The 23960-nt window shown below is 37.2% G+C and overlaps 2 protein-coding genes across 3 annotated transcripts; both read right to left on the reverse strand.

The window, feature by feature from the left end:
• Positions 1-385: 385 nt before the first annotated feature.
• Positions 386-14389, reverse strand: LOC121962188 (uncharacterized). 2 transcript variants are annotated; one of them, XM_042512403.2, is made up of 18 exons: positions 14204-14389; positions 13996-14018; positions 11941-12007; positions 11582-11811; positions 11376-11456; positions 11220-11288; positions 10940-11125; positions 10166-10336; positions 9973-10036; positions 9257-9347; positions 9028-9169; positions 8040-8144; positions 7279-7378; positions 6625-6868; positions 3713-3787; positions 3490-3592; positions 2598-2713; positions 386-1352 (listed from the first exon to the last, which is right to left on the reverse strand). In XM_042512403.2, the coding sequence occupies exons 1-18, from the start codon at positions 14226-14228 to the stop codon at positions 1271-1273; spliced, it is 1974 nt and encodes a 657-aa protein (XP_042368337.2). In that variant the 5' UTR covers positions 14229-14389; the 3' UTR covers positions 386-1270. The 2 variants fall into 2 exon arrangements, with proteins under 2 accessions (XP_042368337.2, XP_042368336.2); XM_042512402.2 differs by having other exon boundaries at positions 3713-3790.
• Positions 14390-15066: 677 nt separating this feature from the next.
• Positions 15067-23799, reverse strand: mfsd8 (major facilitator superfamily domain containing 8). The gene is made up of 12 exons (XM_042512630.2): positions 23400-23799; positions 22239-22321; positions 21740-21783; positions 21169-21409; positions 20862-20975; positions 20324-20468; positions 20061-20119; positions 19732-19840; positions 19472-19606; positions 19278-19381; positions 17479-17705; positions 15067-16634 (listed from the first exon to the last, which is right to left on the reverse strand). Exons 1-12 carry the CDS (start codon positions 23456-23458, stop codon positions 16428-16430), a joined length of 1527 nt encoding a protein of 508 aa, XP_042368564.2. The 5' UTR covers positions 23459-23799; the 3' UTR covers positions 15067-16427.
• Between the last annotated feature and the right edge of the window lie 161 nt (positions 23800-23960).

Raw genomic sequence — 23960 nt, forward strand, 5'->3', positions numbered from 1 at the left:
AAGTCTTTTTTTAAATGCCACTTGGAGTAAAATTTAAGACAAATTTTACAAAAACTAAAATTAAAATCCAACATAAAATGTCTTTGCATTTTCAAGGCTTCAAAATTATTGCTTTTAGAGGTTTTAATACCAATTTAATGCCTTTTAAGACTTAAAGGTTATATTCTAATTTACCATGCTTTATTATCTGAAGTTTTGGAGATTTAGCCAATTACCATTCCCACTGCAACATTTACCAGCTGCTATTCCTGTATTTAAGATGTAGAACTAAAATGTTTACCTCAAGGAAATTAACTAAAAATTCATTATATACATCAGTGCTTCTATTTCTGGAGCCCCTTAGTGGTTTAAGACCATATTGAAATAACGAGTTTGGAAGTCAATATAGGAAAAACAATCTTTAATTCTTGAATTAAGAAAACAAACTCCACAATATTTAATGAATGCATCTCAATAAAAAAAATAAGTCAGGCCACAAATAACCACTGATGAACTGTAAAGTCATTTTATGAATTACGGATTAAAATTACAAACAGCCATTGTGAGGTTTTGTTTAAAGCAAGACATAATACAAGTGCAACTTTTATGAGTGAATAATGAATAATAATCTGAATATAATCACTTAAGGCCATAAATGTGAGGCTCTTGTAATATATAATAAGATTTAAATCACTAATAAGTACACCAATAACCATTCCTGCACCTGTGTGTTAATCAACTGCAAATAAATGACTTAATTATTTTAGAGCGTATGTGATACTTGACTCTGGGGCCTAATGCTAATACCATCATTTAGGACTGAAAATGTCTCAACAGCATTAAACATATTTACGGCACTTGGTCATGTACTATATTTTAAACACCTTGCCATCATTTTGCTCAGCTGTGATATGCACCTTTACTGCAGACTGTTGAACTGACACTTAAAATATAATAATGTATAATACCAATGTCGACCTCCAGTATATCTGTCAGGCTTTAACAATCTTGCCATAAATAAGCACTGGTTAATATCCTGAATCATCAGCTGACGTATACATTTTAGTCAAAAACTATAAAAGGTCACGTGTTTAGATCAGTAGCAGTATTTTCAGTGTTAATACTTCAACTGCATCTTAAAAAAAATAACCCTTGGTTTCTGTTGCCCACTAAAAAATACTGGTTATACTTAAAACCCTGTAGATACTTGCGATTAATCTGCACTGGACAAAGTGATTCTGCATTTATTGTGAAGGACAGTGGGACCTGTTCAGAAGCATTCTGTGTCCTTTCAGTACTTGTGGTTGCCTCTGAAGTCTGGGACGTGTCTGTGAGGGTGGACAGGTCTTCGGCCTCCAGCGTAATCGTTCTGCCTGCAACCAGGTGAGAGATGTATCATTTACACTCAGTTTGCAGGGTTTATTTCTACACCTAACCGACACTAAGGCAGTTCACATGGTGCTTTTACACCTGACTTATCTGGTGTAAAAGCACCCTAAATCCCACCTTTATCAAGGTTACAGTCATAACGCTCTGAGGTGTTGATTCACTGATCATTTTGGAGGATGTAGTTTGTGGTGCTGTCGACCTCGAGTTTATAACTATCAGAAAGCATTATGAATACCTTAATAATGCATAGATTTTTGTCGTCTGAACCATATGTTGGTTTCTGTCCAGACTGTTGTTGCGCTCTGCGAGTGGAGCATGGATCAGCTCAGCATTTTAAACACTCTGGATTTTACATCAGCGTTGTTTGTTGAGATAAAAGACCCTTTGCAATCGCATTTCAAACCACCTCCAAATGATCAGATCTGCATTTTTTTTTAACATAGTTCCCACTTCCAACCCTCCAGTCTCCACAGGTTAGCCAACGTTAGCCTTGACCACTGCGCACAACCTGGCGGGTTCTGGGGGGAGCCAGCTAGTGGCGCCGCTCATTCAGTGAATGCAGCTGGTGACAATGTCCTATTGACAGGATGGCGTTGCTGTGGAAACATTGTACCGCTCTCCCCTCCCTCCATATGGCCTGGATGAGTAAGCGACTACATTTCGAGCTGCAAAATCCTTTTAGCATTGTTAACTATGTTAGCACCATGAGTGGCGCTAACAACATAGTTAACAATGCTAAAAGGGTTTTGCGACACAAAATTGAGTCACTAACTCACGGAGGCCATACGAAGGGAGGGGAGACCGGTACAATGTGTCCAGCGGTAATCACAGAATGATGCAGCTAGCTCGCTCCCACCAGATCTGGATGGTGTGCAGTGAGGTAAGCCGAAGAGTAGCTAAATTAATCTATGAAGAGATGTACATAACCGGTCACAAATATTCTCTGGGGTTAACATCCCTTATTCATGTAAGAACAGCAATTTCTGGTGTTGGTAGTTATGTGCTGTAACTATTTCTTGAACAGCTGTAAAGCACAAGAGCGTCCTGGAGTCTTGTTAGCGTGAGCTAGCACAGAAGTGCAGCACAGATGGAAAAAATGTTCGTCAAGAATTAGTTACAGTACACAACTGCCCCAATCATCGTCAGTCTGTATGCTAAGCTAACCATGTCTCGACTCCAGAGTGGCGTCAACCTTCTCATCTGATTTCAGACATGTTTGAACTACTCACCTCATATTCTCATCCTGCAGGTCTTCGGCTTTGAGGGCAGATCGGGAAATACCCATTCCTGGAGGAATCCTGTCTGGATACCTCACAGCGATCTTCATGCCGTTCAGCTCGTAACCCTGACGACGGGAACAAAAAAGAAAGATTTAAATGAGGGAAACTGACACAATGTGTTGGCAGAAACCTAATTGTACAGATGTAGGAGGTGGAGCAATAATTTGTATTTGTTCAGATCTAAATTCAATAAATAAAAAAACTGAGCAGACCTTATTTTGACTAATGCACTAGGTATTTTGTAGCGGTTGAGTAACTAGAATACACTAAATGTTACACTGCTTATGCAAAACAAGAGATTGTGGCTTTCTGATGAGTTGCACAAATTTTTGGACACAAACTTTCAACTCAGTATCAGTCATATGCTCGTTTTGATTTTATGCAACTACCGACATACTAAACTATGACTTTTTATTCTTTTTTGGATGGCATTTTATACTGTGACGTTTTTGTGCAATCCTGGACAACATACTTTAGTATGACTTTTTTTTTTACGTTGTTTTGGTTATTTTGGGTGACGTTACTATACAATGTGTTTTTCAATACTTTTTTGGACAACATACTAACTGACCTTTGAAGTTTCTTTTGTTCGCCATTCATCAATCCTGAAGCTCTGTAGCTCAGAAATGGTATTTTGAAAAGCCCCAATTCATACTCTCACTGTTGTACAGATAACTGACCTCATGATATCATCAATAGGAGGACACTGGCAACGTGCACTATACAATTAATGTGAAATGTCTGCCGCCCACTTACAATATGCATGAACTGCAACTAAACTGGTCAGTCTGACTGATGGGCTTAACTTCCGATGCGACTACGGAGCTCAGGGTGTACTTACATGCAAGCGTCGGATTGCTTCATCACAATGCTCTTGTTTTGTAAAGTTTACGAAGGCACATCGTCTGTAAATCAGAAGCTTCACACTATAGACGACCCCGACCCTGCAAGAGGAGATCAGTGTGAGTCATGACAGATTATTCACCTCAACTATCTGACAACAAAGGTTGAACAGTACAAAGAACATTAAAAAAAAATTAAAAACCATGTTTGGTGTCTCTTACTTGTTAAACACATTGGTTATCATGGACTCTGTTACTGGGTGTGTCAAGTTTCCCACCCAAACTGGAAACAGCTCCCTGCTGAAACAAAGTATTGACTAAATGAGCATGTTTGAAAGGAAATTAAGGTGACATACAATGTGTGACAAAACCTAGCCAGACATCCCCACTGCCATATTATAAGAAACCATATTGTAGGTAAATAAACACCATCTTCATAAAGTTTGCTGCATGAAAGCACCCAATGATTTTCTGCTCTCTGAATAAACTGTCTAATTACTGGAGAAGCAATACCAATAACCATGAGTATACTGCCTGTAGAGTACTTAATCAAGCATGTCCAATACGAGAACTAATCATCCAATTAACCTTCATTTATACCGGCTAATATTGGTATCCGTAATGTTAAGTAATAAACACGTTAAGTATTGATTCACAGGCAAAGTTTAAATATTTCTGTTATGCTGAACCGTAGTGGGTAACTTTTATAAAAACAACTAATATTTACTGAAGATGCCACAGTATTCACAAAGTAGCACATGGGACAGACAACTGTGGAAATACCAAATTTCAGGATCCTCTGCCTAAATGTAGGGCTTTTGATGAATCTACCACAGCTAAAGCAAAAACCACTAGGGGTGATAATGATTAAATTTACCATCAATTCATTGGTTTTGAGGAATTTGATCAAATATAAAATGTAGTTAATCAAATACATATCTGATATATAAACAGTGTGTTGACTGCTATTCTATTCTAGCTATCAGTATAATGGTGTATTTTGAAAGCATATTTTAATGACTGGCATTGCAAAAAAGGGTGCAGTGTAACTTTATGACAGTTTCATCTTGTGGTCTTGATAAAAAACACATTGGAAAATGTGCGAGCTAACACTGGAAAATGAAATGGGCAAAGCAAAGCATTATTCAGTAATATTCAAGGGGTTTCATGTGTCTTTATCTGTTTTTCAGGCTACAGAGTCAGAGAATGCACAATATGTTTTCAGTACTTTGATTGAGGGATTGAGAGAGAAAAAAACATATTTGGTATTGTTTGGTATAAGCAAAGAAAATGTTTTTCTTTTTTAAATTATGATTAATCAGTAAATTGTTAATGTCACCAACGATTTCTGAAGGAAAGTGGGTTTTTTTTAGAGTTGCAAATTTTAGGCAATCAGAGCTGTGGATCTTAAACAGCTGTCAGTCACGTCAAACTGTCAAACCAGGCAGAGATCCTCAAATACAACATCTGAGGCAAGACATAGGCAATGCCTCAGCAGAGTCTGAGACTCTTTTTATGAATATCATATAAACAATAGCCAACACAATGCATATTCCAGTTTGTTTCCAAAATATTCTGTTAATTCTGTTTTAATGTTTTTGAATGTCACAACAGTGGAAACCCTGTAGGAAATAATGGCACAGGAACATCTTTTTTTCATGTCTCATGTACTACTGTGTGGATATAGTGCAGTTTAGCAGAAGTTCTTTTTATTTAAGTTACCATCTACAGCTTTCAGGATTAGCTGCCCCACTTCAAGGGTCATTTTTTTCTGCCTGTGTTGAGTGGGGATGAATCGAAGCAGACAGCCAGAGGGCACGGTTCACTCAACATCATCAGTAATGATCCCCCACGTACAAACAGGTGACATTTTACACTTCACACAGGACAAGCAGTGATAATGCAGGCATCATGGAAGATTTCCCTCAAAAACATGGGCAGAAGGCAATGAGCAACTTAAGAAATGACCTAGAAATAAGCAAGAAATTAGTAAATAAGTCCATGAATATTACCTGAAAACCCCAAAACAAACATATAAAGATGATAAGTAAAAAAAACAAAACAAAACAGGGAAATTACCTGGAAAAAAAGCAAAAAATATACATTTTTAAAATATTAAATTGTGATGATTCAAAACACAGTTTTCTAAATCTAAAAAAAATCTTAAAATTTGCGGTACATTTCATGCCAAGATTCTCATTGCCTTTCCCACCGTGTCTCTGAAGGAAATGAAACCAATTTGCTCAGGGTTCAAAGGTTTAAAAACTTGTGAAAGGCGTGCAAATGCAGCTAAAAAAAAGTGATAACAATCCAGGTTTCAAAGGGTTGACCAAGTATCATACAACAAGCGGAGAACCGGATCTGTTTTCTAAACCACATAATAATGCATTGCAGAGCTCTTACTAGGGCTGGGAAACATGGACAAAAAACTAAATTGTGTTTTTTTCCCCCAAGCTTTGTTCTGATTTATTTGGTGACGTGCAACTCGACTAAGACATGATTGTAACATCACAAGACTCATTAAGACTCCATGAGCAAGAAGGTTTAGCATCTGCACCAGCTGCAAGCCTCTCTCTGCTAAGCATACTCAACACACACAGGTATCACAAACAGCTGTGCACTGATCACTACCAGATGTTTCAACTAAGTAGGGAACAAACCTCCACTTTAATTATCAGTTTCTGCAGAGATGGAATAGAAAAGTCCGCACACTAATTCATCTCCTCCTGTTTGTGTTTCCTGATGATACATTAGCTGGATATCTGCAGAAAACTGGCTACAGCAGTTTATGAGACTGTCACTTAATTTTCACAATGTTGACATTCAACTCATTATACAAAAAGAAAAATTCTAATTAATTCGATACATCGGCCAGCCCTCAATGCCAAATTAAAGTTAATAACTGCTACTATCACTGATCTAACTGCTGACAGAGAACAAGAGACGTGTGAAAACTTCATCTTGCCAAATGTAAGCTCAGAGATAACTATGGATAATTAAGACCAAGAAATGGACAGTGTGGCAAATACTCAATTCTTAGAAACCTAACTCAAAGTTTGACGTGACCATAATTTTAAAATCATAAATGAAACGGGAGCTTCCAAACAGTGTTGTGTGACTGAATCTGTACTCACTGTGGTGGGTGGCTGTCTTCACTGTTGGTCTTCATGGCCTGGTTAGAAACTGGCTTTGGTTGACTCTGGACATTCGACATATTATGGACTGGGCCTAAAGGTTTGTTCTTAAATGCTGTTTTTGGTGCATTCATGGACTGAGGAGGAGGATGAGGAGCGGGGACTGTGTTGGCTGAAAGGACTGGAGAGACTCCGCTGACATTTACTACTTGAGCCGGTTGGAGAGGGCCATTCGGAAAAGCTCCTAGAAACAAAGACAAGGTTTAAAAAATGAATTAGTGTACTAATAGTGTAGCGAAAATCCAATTTTATGCATCCCTACTTTAAGTAATCTGAGGGTGTCAGTGGCAAAAACAAGCACTTTTAATGAACATAAATTAACGGTGATGGTCACTAACTCAACACTGGAACAATTTCAAAAGTTGTCACTTAGACACAAAAACAAGAGACAACGGGGCGCAGTTTGAAAACAAACTCTTCTTTTAAGTAACAAATAATGCATGGGCTAATACAAGCTGGTGTTTCCTGGCACTGTGCTCTCATCTTCTGCACAGGTAAGCAAAGAGAAAACAACACGAGTTTCATTCTCTCAGATGCACGGCAGCATTTAAATCTAAAACCTGTTGGTAACATCACAGAGCGGTAGACACTCACCTGGTCGATGGTTTAATTTGGTCAGCACCTCTAGCGCCTTTTCTACGGTCCCGTGAATAATTAAAGCATTTGAGCTCTGCTCCCGAGTGAAACCATACTCCTGCGACAAAACAGAATTCCAGGTTAAAACCCCTTTACTGAATGATTATTGATCAATTTACCTGCAATACTCAAGACATCACCGTGTCTTCACTGTGAAACAATAATCAGGGTCATTTTCTCAGTTTGCTTTATTATTATTTTCATAAAAGCATCCATTTAGTTTGCATCTACAAAAAAAGAAAACATTTTTTTAATTTATCATCTGATTGGATGTGGTATACGTGTTGTTGGTTCCTCCATCCTTTCGTGCGTGACGGTTATTTGGGAAGCATTCTGTTAATTATTTAAAAGTCAATTATTGACAATTATTATGAGATTTTACACCACCATGTCAAAAACATAAAATAAATTCCTGTTTCTTTTTTGCATTCTTAAGACTTTTGACAGATCTATTTAAGTCATTTTAATACCAATTAAGGCCTTAGTTTAAGATGAATGAATTCAATGCCTTTTAAGACTTTTTAAGGCTCCGTGGGAACCCTGTTTTTGTGTGATGCCGGCAAGTCTTAAATATACTTCAATAAAACAACTTATCTGAAACACATTGTGTTTTTGTTCAAAATGCAACAAATGAATGTGATTTCAAACTTAAAAAAAAAATTCCCAGCTACCTCCCCCACTGGTGACTACACACAAACACGTGTATTACTGTCACGCACCATTAGTTGTGTTATCTGCACCCGCATCAGCTCCTGAGCAGCTTCTGCACATGAAGTGTCCAGCTTGAGAACCTCCTTGAAGGCCCGGGCAGCCTCCTCATACCTCTGGAAGAAGAAGAGAAGAAGAAAAAGAGAAAATAATGCCGGTCAGAAACTGCAGCACTAAATCCAAGTTCAGGCTCATTGAATGTCATGCTGCTGAGGCTAATCAGCCCAGTTATTAATGTTTACAGCAACAGCTAGTCAAAACAAGTCTGAGTAAATAATGTGACCCTGTGCAGCTCAATGACACTCAAAATTAATTCAGTGGTGTTGCAACAACGCCAAAGTGATCGCAAAGTCATCTTAACCTGAAATACTGGGGGCAGACACAACAATGTAAACACTGATGAAAAATGAGTTTAACTCAGAAGTAAGTCACAGCTGCAAAAACTAAAACGGTGGATCATATTTAGGGGCTCGAACACTTTGATACATTCTATCATTTCAACATAATGGGGAAAAGGCTACATTGAGTACATTTAAATGGACAAAATAGTCTGTTTTCTAGCCCTTATTTTCAAAAAGACACATTCCCTCTTAGCTATTTATTTACATGCTAAAAACAAAGAATATTCCACTAATATTCCTGTTTAATATGCAGCAATGCATACTCAAGTTAATGTTTTTTAAAACATCAAAATACAGAAAAGTGGAACAGCTTCTCTGCATCAAAACAGGATTTTTTTCAAGTTTTCTATTGGTGGTGAACTTGTTGGATTCTGCAAACTCACTTTTCACTGTTCCCATTAAAAAAATATTTTGCATGTAAAAAAACATGGCAGTGGGCTCGAGCACTCGGAGCTTGTAATTTTCTATAACTGAAATTGGGTAATACATTTTGATTATTTAGTTTTCCCTCAAGCTCATATCCCACACATCAACAGAGACTCAACTACTACATGACATTTAGATCAGGAAACATATGGGTGGTGCAGATTGTATTTACCTTTAGTCCTGCCAAAGCTCTGCCCTTCCTGAACAGACCTTTAACCCAGCCAGGCCACATGCTGAGAGACAACTCTGCATCAGTCAGCGCCTTCTCATATTCTTGCATCTTTTCAAAACAGAAAGAACGATTGCCAAACAATCTGCGACAGAAATAACAGTTAAAATATTGCATACACACACAAAAAAACTGTCTTGACTTTAAATGAAGTAAAGTGACGTGTTCTTACTTAAACTCTGTAGGGTTGTACTTTATTGCATCTGTAAAATACTTCACAGCCATATTAAAGTCTCCAGCACTTGCAAACTTATTTCCAATAACTACAGAAGGAAAAAGGAAAGGACTTCAGTTAAAACTAATCTCACTGGCATAATTCATAAATAAATATTTATCCACTCTAGTTAGGGCTGGGTGATAAATAAATTTTATCTATTCTTTTGAGTTTGAGGTTTTAGGGCAATTTTTTTTAAATTGCAGATCTCGATTTTCTTCTCTGAAGAATCAATTAATCAATCCCAATCAATGGTATGTGCTACCAAGCTGCAAGTGTTGATGTCATTTTACTCCACTACAACAGACCTACGGTCCAGTCATATGAACACAACAAATACAATTATTTATTGACATGGAACAAATGCTGAGCGAATTGGTCATTTTCAGTATTCTACTGTTTCAACTGCAAAACTTAACAATATGTAATACTGACTTGAAGCTCTCTACATTTTCCAGTTTGCCTTTGTTTATTTTTATTGCTAAAATAAAAGCAAAACATGTTTTCAGTCATTTCTTTGTCATTTGAAGATTGTTTTTAAGAGAAAATAATATCGTTTAAAATTGTAAATCCAGTTTGGTGTTGAAAAAAAAACAGAGATCTTATATTTAGGCCATATCGCCCAGCCCTAAGTCAAGTCTATCGAGTTTGAACATGAAATGGATAAAACGTACCTGCAAGATCAGTACTTATTTTAATATTTTCTTCATGACTGTGGGTGACAGAAGCAGCAGAGGCCTGTTCAGACAGCAAGAAAGAAATGAGATGAGCTATTTGATCCCAAACACCAAAATGCAAGAGCCAGGTAATGACATCAATCTGTAGTCACTGATTCTCATTATCTGACTTCAATGTAAGATACTTCACCTGCTTCTCAACCTCTGGGACTTCATTAAGTTTGTCAGGGACGGTTTTAGGTTCTTCTTTGACCGGGGTCTTCTTCTTCTCTCTCTTCTCAGGCTTGGGCTTCTTCTCTAATTTACGTTTGGCTATAAGAGCAGCTTTACTCACAAACGTGCTTGTCATGTCAAGTTCCTCCTGAAAAATAAAAATAAAAGGGAACCGAGACACAATTCGTCACCTTACTAAGTGGTTTAGTCTTACAGAGTGGAATTTAATTTGGGGAATCAAGGATCATCTTTGTAAAAGTTTAAAACATGCATGTATTAAATTTTATATACAAAAATGTTATAAGACAATTTGGAATTACTTTAAGCAATTGTGGATGCATGGTTTACATTAAAAATGGCCCTGGACAAGGTTTGAATAAAACACAAATACCAAAATGCCATATATCCAATGCCAATACCAAATTTCCTCAATTTTCTCAAATCTCTGTGTACCAGGGACAAGGACAGTAGTCCAATTAAAAGGCCTTATCCAGTTATAACTGTAGCTCCACTTATCTGTGCATGTGAACATACTGACATACTGAGTGTTTGTGTAATTACTCTCACTGCCAACTCTCAAAGTTTCACACTCCAGCTTTGAGCGTGCAAACTAAACTACAGAAATACCAATATACTACACAAAAACACTGAGGTAAATGCATCATCAATTCTTTTTTTTAAACAAATCTCTCTCTCTGCACAACACTCTCGAAATGACAGGAGTATAATCTCATATAAGAGAACTTGGTACCTCACAGTCGCCCAAGTCATTCTTGGTGACGCTATCTTCATCACTGGATTCGTCTTCACTACTGTCACTGCTGTCTATATCTTTAGCTGAAGCCAACTGTTTAACACTGACACCTGTATTGTTTTTGGATTCATCGTTTGCTGGTTTGCTTTCCTCTGCTTTAGACTGCTGTGCATCATCTTTTTCCTGTAACAACAACACAAAAAAAGTTAAAGCTTGCAGCTTAATCATTTTTTGGTCAAGGCTCGTATTTGCAATGAAGTTGATGACTGATCAATACCTCGGTGTATCTTTTAGGGTTCTGTTTTTCCTTCTCCAACTTCTCAAGCCGTTTTCTTTCCTTCCGGTTCTGCAGGACAAGAATACACATAATGACGCTGAATTTACATCGTTTTTACTCATAACTATTAAAACTCATGGGAGATGCTGATTTTACCTGTTTCTTAAGTCTCTTCCTCTCAGCCTTTTCTTTACTTTTTTTCTCTTCTTCTAATAATCTGGCTTTTCTTTCAGAGTCCTGTAAGAGTTGCAAAAAACACTGTGTGGATTTAAACCACTTATACAGCAGAATACTGCAGAATCACTTCACATCTGAGGAAAGCCGTCCATTTGACAAGATGGACAAAAGAAAAGTGTACTTACACTCTCCTTTGTCGTAACTTTTACAGAAGACGGGCTGGGAACCTCACAGGAAGAGGTGTAGTAATGCATTGGAGGGACACAAACAGAATGGGGCCGTGTATGGTTCCCACCTAATCCTCTATCACGACTGTCAGAGAGCCCTGGGTATCCACGGATATGGTTACGATCGTGTGCCCAGCTGTCAGCTCTATAACCATCCTCGTCTGAATCATTGTCGTAATTCATATTCGCTAGGAGAAAGAACATTTTAAAAGTTTCAATTCCTGAAAAAATGCCAGACAAAGATTGATGCAATTTCACAAATAAATCAATAAAAACACTCATGTGTGCTGCAGATGTGTAAAGTCATATCTTCTTACCAATAAGGCCAAGTCTGACTATCCTTTGAAAACCAGAACGATTCTCGAACAAATCCACGACCCTTTGCTGGACAAAAGAAAGAGAAATGTTAACGTCAGGTCCACATAATTTCTAACAACCATCAGATGAGCTCAGCACCTCCAGGCTTGAAACATTAATTGTCCCCAACTTAACTTATATTTAGGCCACATTATACTCTAAACAACAGAGAGGCTGGTGCGTCCCACAGGCTGTCCAAAGCTGTGTGCCAATGCCCGTATTGAAGGTGACCTCGAGTTGCACTGATTAAACACTCAGCACAGCATCCTTTTGTTTCACTTTCCTTTCCATGTGGAACACCAACTCACCAGATCTACGTCAGTGAACCACTTTCCTTGCACTGGCACAAAAATTGCAGCAGAGGAGTCATTAAATAGGCAATCATGTTAAAAACATGTCTACTAAAATATGAGACGAAGCCTCAGGAAGTGAAACAATACAGCACATGAACAAAGTCAGGATAAGGTTTTTGTTTATTAGGGCAAAGTTGCATTTAAGACTTTAAAACTTTTTATTTTACAATTATCAACACCGAAGGACAGCTTTGCCGAAATGTTTATTTTAACACAAAACATGTCACTTTTTGTTAGATTATTGATTTTTTTTTGAGTGGAACACATAGTCTCTCACAATATACTATATGATTAACACAATATTGGTTAATTAAGCAAGATAACTTTGGTTTTCATTCACCTTATGATAGCAGGACAATCGTACACTTTGTAGACATGCTGTGTAGGCAAAACTAATTTGTTTTTATAAAAAGACCGTAAACCAGCAAACTAATGTTAACCTTACAACAGATGTTTCCTGCAAGATAGCAGACATGGCCACCGCACAGAGGCATAAAGTTGACAGTGAGGACTGCCACTTTCAGGAACGGTGGCAAGTTAAGTGCTTTTTTTACTTAATATGTATATGATGCAACTGGCCCCCAGGTATTTTCACATTATCTAATGAGGACCCGATTCAAAAAGTTTGGAGTCTCCTGCTTTAAGGCACAGTACTGGTGCAAAAGTCTTAGCCCACCAGAGATCCTTTGTATTAGCAAAGTTGTAATGAGAATGTATATTATACATACATAAACATGCCAATAATATTGGGCTTTGGGAATATCTTGACTCAAACATGTTGTAAATACATCAGAGGATTAGTATTGTAAATCTCATATTGTCTGCCCAAAAGAGTTCAATACATGCTATGTGGAAAGGGAGGTCACTTTAACTACATGCAACATTAGTTCTTTTATTCTGAAATATTTGCGTTTTTAAGACTGTTTACATATTTTCTGGTAGATTTAGATTACTTAATAAATATTTATGATCACAATAATATCATTTAAATAAATAAGTTTAAGGTGGCCTGAGACTTTTAAAAAGTATTGTATCACTTGTGTTCCTAAGGTTCAAATCAGAAATGCCCAAAGACTTAAACATATGACCATCAAAAAGGACACGGTGCAAATACATAACGGGTTATGTGCAACAATGACAGCTGATGTTTCACAAAATTCCTGGGAAAAAATATTAATGCCAGTGTCGTAATTCACTGTAAACAGCTAGCTGTTGATATCAGCGCAACTTTTTAAAAGAAATGTTCTTATAAATCCTAGTTTTTAAATCAGTGCAAGTGTCAGAGGCATATGAGACGTTGAAAAGCTATCTTCTCTGTGTTATAACACCGTTTGGCCCATGATTTTGCATGAAAAGCAGCGGTGACTACGCACTTCTTAATGCAGAATATAAACAGGAAGAGAGTGTGTGCATCGTTGGGTGTCTCCAAACAAGCATTAGCCAATAAGGCTGGTCAAAGTTTAGTATGACGAATCATTTCAGCTGTCAAGTACAGTATGCACGGTTCCTGCTGCTACATTGAGGTCACGTCCCTACGATTAAAGCAGTATCACATCTAAGTTAGCGTTTATCGCCACAACGAAGTGCCAACATGTGGGCGCTACCATGAAATAACTAATGTGTTTGCCCAAAAGCTACATGTAGAATAAAAGGTGTACTTACAACCATGTGAATATCTGTAAACTCTGGAAAAGAGGAGAAACAAACAAAAAACAATGTTACATCATGTTATAACAGCATCAAAGCGAACCAGGTTCTCTAGTATTGTTGATTTATCAGTTGCGTTTGTTAGCAAACTCCCCGCTAGGAGGAGCGAGCTAGCTTGTTAGCTAAACTAGCCACAAACTTCCTTCAATAGTCATTTTCTCACCTGTCTCGTCTCTAAATATTTCCATCTTTGGTAACACGGGCCCTCCGATAGCCTCATAAAGTTATAAATTCGAGTCAATTGCACAAAAAGGTGCATTTATTAACGCTAATGTTAGTAGCGTTCAACTTTTGCCGAGAGCATGTTTGCGCGCTCTCAACTAGTCTGTGTGAACAGACGGACGATGGTACGCATGCGCGCTAGACCCCGGCAGAGGAGCCTCTGCTGCCCCCTGCTGGGTGGAATAATGAAGACACAGGACCAATTGATTTTGCACATATATTGTTAAATTTTATTTTTATTTCCTACGAATAGCTCTTTACTGGGTTTTTATATGCTTTTTGACATGTCTCTCATACCGATGGGACATTTAGCCGTTTGAAACCTGGGCAAATTGGCTTGATTTCTTTCAAAAACGTGGGAAGAAGGCAATGAGCAAATTGAGAAGAAATGACACAGAAATCAGCCAAAAACAAAAATTAACACAAAGTAAAAAAAAAAAAAAAAAAAGTGCAAGAAAATTATATGAAAACTTGCACACAAAAATAACATCCTTTTACCCAGTTGAACAAATAAATAGACAATGGAATAATAATTGCTGACAGATGAATTAAGTCTAAGTGTCTATTAATATTTATATTATTATTTTTATTATTAATACTACTACAACTCCTAATAATAAAAACAACACTTATTTTTATGATACCTTCTATAAAAGCCTATTGATTCGGAGTATCTGACAAGCTGGGGGAATCACCCCCCCCCCCAGGATCAAGTATATCATCTTGTATCCTGCACATAAGGGGTGGCAAAGCCTTTTTTCAGAGATAGATACAAATTAACAAAGTGACATTGACAATTCAAGATCATATTAATCCTTTAATGCATCAGTTAGTAAATCATTAGCACGCGCACATTCACATCACTTTCTGAAAAATTTCAGACCTGCAGGTTTAAACAACCATCAGTGCAGACATTAACGGAAACGAAAAAATATTATTGAAATCGCACTTGAAAGGAAAACAGTTAAGTGTGGAAACATTTGACTGGAAAATTTTCATTCATACTGCCTGTGTAATGTTTGTTTCTGTCGACGTCTCTTGCACAACAACAATCCTTGCACAGCTTCCCACTTTCAGCACTTTAAAAGAAAAATAACTATTTAAAAGATGTTTAATTAGTACATTAAGGACAGTAAATGCCACATTTGATGAATCAAACACAAAAGGGAATGTGAAATCGACATCACGCCTTGTTATATTTTGGGACGGGGACAATCTTGTGAGGAGCACGTATTGTTATCTGTGCCTGTTACAGTGGTTACCAGCTTACCTTTTGCATTGTTTGGCTAAACATTTGTCAAATGTGGAAAGGATTTTTTAAAAAAAGGACCCAACCAGGAGAAACTGAATCACAGCACCTAGAAACAATATTCAAACAAAGAAATCATGATAATCAACATAGATCAGTATGACTTGGCAGCCCAAAACTAGATTACAGACCCCAATGCACTGCCTCCACTTACATACCCGCACATTGTAAATTTTCTTGCTTTTGAACTGAGTGCAAACATTTAACATGAGTTGAAACCAAACAAAAAGTAAGCTGGTAACCACCACTGTTGTAAGTGTTCCTTACAAGATGGCAACCACGTCCCACACAGCGATCCGTACCTTTACATCTGCTGTTTAGCGGTTAGCACATTTTATATCAATAAAAATCAAGACAATTTGATAGCATTTGTTTTCATGTACCCTCACAGTCCATTTCACAATTCAATGTTAAAAATTTATTCAAAAAGAACATTTTCAGGGCTGACAAAGGCTTTGCTGAAGTTTAAGTACTAAAAATGTTGTAATTTATTTATCTTTAAGACCAACAATGCAATTACATAAAACGTCTGCATTCAGTAACTTGAATTAAAACTGAAATTGCGCTGATATCAAGACGATGAAAAGGCGTCACGAAGCATCTTTCACAAGTGAGTTAAAGTGCAGCTGCAGTGCTCGCTCCCTTTTAACTCGCAAAGCAGCCATCTTTGGTCAGATCTTGAGAAATAACCTGGCCTTATCTCTTCGCCTTGGAGTTTAAAGGTCAACCCTGAGTCGCAAACTCTCCGAGGCTCATTTGTTGCCACAATTTAAAGTGAGTAACAACAACAAGAGCCTTCATTATTACTGGATTTTGGTTTTAAAGTTTTTGAGGATAAAAACTGCCATCAGTCTTGTTATTCTATTATCCTCCCGTGGCGTACAGAAAAGGCAATGAGTCTGTGGTAAACTGAGCTGAGGAGGATGATGGCCCCCACCACCATACCACAGATGAGGCTGAAGGCCCAGCGGGGTCCCAGCATGGTGTAGGCCTGGGAGACAAACACTGGGCCCAATGTCCGCGCACCGCTCCCCGAGGCTGTCAACCAGCCCATGTACACACCCTGCAGAGAGCAACAGTCAACATCCTCATCCTGGGTGCTCAAAAGATGCATGATTTTTATACGGTAATTTAATTAAGTTTTGGGATGTCCTGATCAAGTTTTTTTTGGCCCCCAATCCCGATCTGAGTCATTTGATATTGAGTATCTGCCAATACCATGTCGTGATCCAGTACTTGTATTACCTGGTTAATACTGCTGCACAATTCACACTGCAAGTACTTTGAAGTTATTAAAATCAATTCAGTTTATATGCTTGACAGTTTGCAATAAAAAGAAGTCTGCATTCAAATAGTTCCTTAAGGGTTTCTTATTTTGTTTTTTACAAAAATAACAAAGTAAACACACTGAACATTATTTTTTACTCTTATCACAATTCCACTTAGTGCTGCATTTGCTTTTTTTCAACCAAATAAAGTAAACAAACTTGTTTATTTGAATTCATCCATTTTAGTTTGTCTTTTAATTCATTCTTCTATTCTGTCTCAGTCGTGTTTAAATTTATTATTAGTACTATCATTTATGGTTTTTTTCCTAATAATCTTTGAATTGTGTTTACTCTTATTGGTACAAGTTGGTGTTGTTATTTTTTTGTAATTGTTTCCCTGTTGTGTAATTCTACTTTAAATTTTGTCTGGCCTTGTTTCGGCATTAATGTTTGCTTTGCCTTGTTTGTCAAAGCACTTTGTAAACTCTGTTTTTAAAGGTGCTATATAAATAAAGTTTTCTCAGATCCACTTAGTGTAGCACTGTAATAAAAGCACAGAACACTATAAATGAGAAATCTAATCACAATTCAACTTAAAAGTTGTGCTGTGGCGAACTTCCATTACCCTACTCTTCTTACCTGAGGTTTGGGGCCGAGGATTTTGGAATACAGTGTGTAGGACATCACGTTGCAGGCTGGGTATCCCACCCCGATGAGGAAGTCAGATGAGATGTACTGGGCCAGGCTGATGGCAGGCGTGTACTGGCACCAGGTCTGTTCGTACGGGCAGCCGGTTGGCTCCACAGAGCTGTTGGAGGCTGTCACGGCTTTAGACATCTGACTGACTAAAGAGTTGTTTTTGAGGTCTGTAATTTGAAGAAAAAAAAGCAGGAACACCTGAATTCTCAGCCAGACAGCTCATTTTCAAAAGTTATTCATTGTAACTCTCAGCTGTACAGAACTGCACATATTCTCTGGAAATTACACTGTGAGAATTTGTACATTCCTGCACAAATCAGTTCAGCTCTTCAGATTTCAAAAAGATATACTGCTCACACATATATATATATATATATATATATATATATATATATATATATATATATATATATATATATATATATATATATATATATATATATATATATATATACATATATATATAGTTGTTTTTTAAGTTTATTGATACTTCTTGACTGTTTGCAGTACTTGCTTATATCTTTAATTTCCTTTACTCTGCATTGCTATGCAACAAACACCTCTGCAAATCCCTTGTATGTAAAAACCTACTTGCTACTTGGCAATAAACGTTACTCTGATTCTTATCTTGCTGCCAAAAAAACTGGCACCACTACACACCAATATACTACTGTCTCAACGTTAAGGGAAGGAATCACCAGAGGCTCAATGATATTAAAATCACAATACAATATTATTGTGATTTTAAACATTTTGCGGTATACTGAGTTTTGCCTTAAAATACATGCTGATATATTGTGATGCTGATGACAGAGATCTGACCGTAGCTTTAGTCTGCGATGATGTACAGCAGCGTTGATTGTGACAGTACCTGGAAACAGCATGTATTTTCTCCATATGCCAAATTCAGTTTAAAAAAAAGTCATCATATAGAAAATCGTAATTAATAGTTTTTATGCTTTGATGGCTATGGGATCAAAAACGCAGTTTGAATGGGTTTCAGTGGAGACTTTTTTGATTTCATAGAATGAATATAAGAATTTTATTTGCACAGTGTATTTGAGACTTATTGTAGGACCTGAACTGGAAATTCCAACATTGGATAAAAAAACTCAGTCTTGCTGAAATTTATGCCATATGCAATAAAACAGCCAAATTATCAAAAAAAAAAAAAAAGAAGAAAAAGAGCATATAATGGCCCAAACAGTCCCTAAGGGTTAAAGCTCTCATAAGTACAAGGGTGAAAGAAATCGGTTGTTACTTGACATTGTCCATCGAGATTGTTGATCTCAGTGGGACTCTTGTTAAACATGGGTTAAATAAAAAGAAAACAACAACTAGTTTTTTTGTTTTTTTTTTTACTGTAAGTCATGTCCCCTAAGGAAATTTTTTGTCAGAATTACTTTTATCTTATGACAAAAGTTTTCAATCTGTTCTGTCATTTTTACTGCGGCAACATTTAGTAATCCAGTGAGCTGAAAAATTATCCTAATAGGCTACTAAATGTGTAATTTGTACTAGTAATGTTAATAATTTAAATAACTAAACTAGCGATATAATATTGCCATGCAAAATATCGCAATATTATGCCGTATGGATTTTTTTACCTCCACTGTATCATTAAGAATTTCAAATTCACAAATCCAATGCTATATTATATCAATCATAACATGCATACATTTGATCTAATTACTCAACAGAGGAGACAAGTTAATCTGTGCAGTTTAAACAGTACATACCTGCCCACTGGATTTTAGGGTAATGATTTCCCCATGGAAGCAGAATAAAGAAGCCACAGAAAATAATGGCCAAGCCTGCTAGCAACACAGGACGATCCCCAAACCTGAGAGGAGATAAACATCCTTAATTAACAAATTCATTGACACTGAAATAATTTTTTTATCTAATCTATATATGCATAAAGAAATGGAACCTTTGAGAGGCCACTTTTACAAGTAGAAACACCAATATGGATTCAAAGCCAATGCCACAGATGATGATGCCATTGTATAACACGGCTTCTTTTCTTGTCCAGGCGAACATGTCCATGGACAGAGGCGTGGCAATTCTGAAAAATTACAAAAATATACAGGCAGATTTTGGAGACTTTACACAACAAGGTACAAGGGAGCAATGAGTGTCATTGTTATATTCCAACTTGACTGCCTCAGTAGTCAGTAATGAAATACATACGTCTCAAAGACAGCGAAGATGAACATGACGATGAAGAAGAGGATGTTGGAAGTCAGGACTGCCACCTGATCAATGGTCTCCTCAGTTTCTTCACTAATATCATCTCTATCTACAAGAAAGTAAAAATTTTAAGAAAAATGACCCATATCCTGCAGCAAAAAATACAAACATTGTAATTTTACTTCATTATCTTGACATCAAACTAACAATAAAACCTGACAGTACATCTACAAGAATCGGACGGACATAAAACCCAAAAACAAAATGCTTCAGACCGGGCTGTCACCAGAGCTGAAGCAGAAAAAAAGAGGGAGTCGGGTAATTAATACCTTCAGAGGTGTAGTTGATGGCTCGAATGTGTCTTCCATCATCATCAACACGGTGCTCTCTATTGACGGGAATCACAAGTGACATCTTAGCCATTAAAAAAATATCATTGTAAAAGTCAATACTGTACATAAACTGAGATAATTGTAGCTAAAAAGAGTAAACAGTATGCAGATCTTAAATTAGGTTAAATCAAATTCCAAAATCTGAAAAAATGAAACAGAACAAGGAGCTACACTGCGTATACATGCATGTAAAGCCTCACCTCAGCACCAAAACAACCAGCAGGATGTTGATGAAGCCGAAAGCTGCAGCCAGTAAAGCCGGAGCGGTGTACATGTTGAGCTGCAGGTCTATGACCCTCACCGTGACGCCACGCTCACCAATGAATGATAGGCATGCCTGCAGAGCTAACACACGTACATAAACACGTGTTAAAAAACAACAACAAACCAACAACTTTCTGCTTTCTTGGAAGTACATCAGTTTGGTAAAACATAACTTGTCCCTGTTATCTTAAAGGATCCCATAAAGCTGATGAGCATTAGGGGGTCCTGCTGGTTTAGGGAATTGATCTTTTTTCCTAGTTTTCTTAAAAAAAGACATCTTTTATTTTTGATTCATCAATTAATTGTGTAACAGCAAATGCATGGTTCTGTACTAACTGTTAAACATGCACAACTCTGTGTGCAATTATTGTACAGGTCTATTTTTTTTGCATACTTATTTTTGTTGTACTGATTCATATGTTTATGTTTCTCAAAAACAACAAAATAAATAGTATTTTAAAAAGTCATTCTTACCTGGTCCCAGGATGAAACCCAGGGCCTGACAGGCACTCATGTTTGCCATGGCACTGGTCCTCTCCTTCAGTGATGTAGCTCCAGCAACATAGGACCTCACCACAGCAACATTACCTGTCATAAAAAGACCAAAGCCAATGTTAGGAGTTAGTTGTGTGACGTGGATCACATCCTTATATAGTAGAGCAGAGCCATATGTTTAGTTTATGAGCAAATCAATAGCATTAAATGAGAAGGAAAGATATTCAGATATGTGGACGTGTCAAAAACAAATCATGAGAAACATATTCAGGCCTCCACAAATCACCTGCTCCAAAGCCCACAAAGGCTCTTGACATGAGCATGTGGTACTTGTTGTTGGTTCTGGGAAGGTAAGCGTAGGCGTAGTAGATATTGGCTGACAGGTTGATGATAATAGAGCACACCAGCGGCTCCCTACGTGGCCGGTAGTTGGACCAAAGGCCAAAAAGAGGTGAAGCCAACATCTGACCGAGACTGTAGGCTGCCACCACCCATCCCAAGAAGCTGGCATTGGCACTGTCATCAATCTGTAAGAAGCATTAGAAGCCAAAAACAAAACAAATGAATTTAAGCATATGCATGTTTATAGAGGACCCTGCAGTTGACTAAGTATAACAATATGACGACATTGACATATTGCTAACTAACTAGTTTGACTGGTGCGCAGGTCAAGTGCAGCACTTCTGCTAAATCTAAAATAAAGTCCCCAAAGTGTTCTTTGTAGCTTCTTTCACTTCCCGTTTCTCCTGCCAAGATTTTCCTTCGATAAAAGTGCCTTCATTTGTCTTAATGACATCAGGCAGAATCAGTCAAAAATTATTTACAAAAAAAAGAAAGAAAAAAAATTCCACACATACCTTTTGCAAATAGGGCCACAATGATGTGATGACAATAGTGAAACCTGAAAAGGGAGATAAAACATATCAGAAAGGGCTTCAAATAACAATTATTTTCATTGCAATTTGCTGCTTAGTTTCTTGATTTATCGATAAGTTTGTTTCTCGGGTTGCAGCGATGTACCAGTTTCAAGGTATATCGTGGCATGAAAGTTGATGGTTATCATACCATGTACATTAACCTTTCTATGATATTTTAAAAACTGTAATTAGGCAGAGAATCTCTCTTGCCCATGTGCATCTCCTTTCCCCCTCAAGTACATTTTTACACATACTTTCATTTTGACAGCACAACAGGGCAGTTACAGGACAGTTTTCTGACTCATTATTCACCACATTTGCATGGAAGAGACCTTTTTTCCCCAACATGCACAACTGATTGAACCATGGTGAAGTGTCTCTGCAAGGGGCTTTTTATACTGAATAGGTCCAAAAGTCCAAAACTCGTGGGCATCCTCACCTACACTGCTGAGAAACATGGTGAAGTACATGACTCGGATAGACCTCCACCGACTCCTGTAATCTTCATCCTGAGAGTCATCACTGCACAAGATAACAAGACAGTACAGGCGTTAAATTCTACAATGTCAGAAAATAGAGACAAAAAAAAAAAGAATCTCAGTTCGGCAAACAAACATATAAATTATGAATCATGGAAATGTGCATCAATATAGCAATGACTACAAAAAAAATACAATCAATTAAAAATACATTATAAGAAGAAGTTATTAGTTTAGGCCAAATTCACAATGAAATCATAAAACCATGTCACTTTGGTAATCTACAATAGGTAATTACAGGAGCCTATAGAATTAAAAACCTGTCTATCCTTACATGTCCTTAAAAGTTTTGTTGTTATTTTTTTTGACAGTTTATCAACCTGGCCGATTATTGTAACCAATATTTTGCATTTTGCTGATTATTTGTAATGATATTTTATTTTAATGATCGCCAATAAAATTAATCAACAATGACAATAAAGTGTAAGCATGGGAGAAAGTTTTACTTTGTAAAACCTCAGCTATTTTTAATTTTTATTAAAATTTTCACTCAACTTTATGAAAAAAAGTTGCTGGGAATTTGTCATTCATGATGTTAAAATTTTCAGTATTGATTAAATATTTGCTTAAAGCATTTAAACAAAGTTTTGTGTTGGAGTTTGTTATATCCCAAATTCTAAATTTTGACAGCAAGATTGCCATTTTAATTGTAAATGCATATCGGTTATCAGTCTTATTCACAATCGGTATCAGTATCGTCCCTGAAAAAACATTATCAGTCGACCCCTATGTTTTCATTAACTGTCTTGCGACTGTAAGGTGGAGGGCAGCGATTTGAGCCGAGACAGAGTTACAATTTTTTGCCACCTTATTCAGGCTCGTAAATATATCAGATTCCCCAAATAAACAACAAAACAATCCACCCCTAGGGGATTTACTTAAACATACTTTAAATATAGTTTAGAGACACCAGTGTGAAAGTACTAACATACTAGTGCTTCCACAGCCTGTTTGCTAAACATTGCACCTGTAAGTTAAAGCTCCCTGCTGCATGTTAACCACATGCAAAAGGTAAAAGTGTCTACTTAGTCAAGTCAAAGGCTGCTGAATTCTGCACTTACCTGCTTGCATCGTCCCTGAGCAACGGAGTGGTATCGTCACAGTCAGCAAGATGGGACATTTTTTCCAAAAACCGTAAAAATGATGACGCTGCTCAGGACTTTGAAGAAGTGTAACAGCGTTGCTAAGTCGCCATGTAGCCAAGGGTCAGTGAACTGCACTGCTAATGCTAACTACAACTCCTCCGAGAACCTGTGCAGAGCTAGCTGTAATTTAAGCATACTCGAGCTAAAATGTACATTCTTAACCTAACTAATATCATACATTATGTTAAAAGTAGCTTCTAACCGACGGCGAAGCGAATAAAGCAAAGTACGCCACACAAAATCTTACAAACTGGACTATGACAGACACAGCTAAAGTTGATCATTGCACTAGTCAAACAGTAACGGAAGCATCTTCCGGTTACACGTTTCAAAATAAGGTACATCGTTATGAAATTAAGCTTATTTTTTGTTTCTTTTCACGGTAAGATGTTTGCAGCTCAACCGAATAATTTGGGCACATTTGTTAATATGGATATTGCACATTCTAAACACCTAACCGGTATTTTTTTTGACAGT

This window comes from Plectropomus leopardus, chromosome 23, assembly GCF_026936395.1.
Source record: "Plectropomus leopardus strain MGB_pleo_1.0 chromosome 23, ASM2693639v1, whole genome shotgun sequence".
In the NCBI taxonomy this organism is placed as follows: Eukaryota; Metazoa; Chordata; class Actinopteri; order Perciformes; family Serranidae; genus Plectropomus; species Plectropomus leopardus.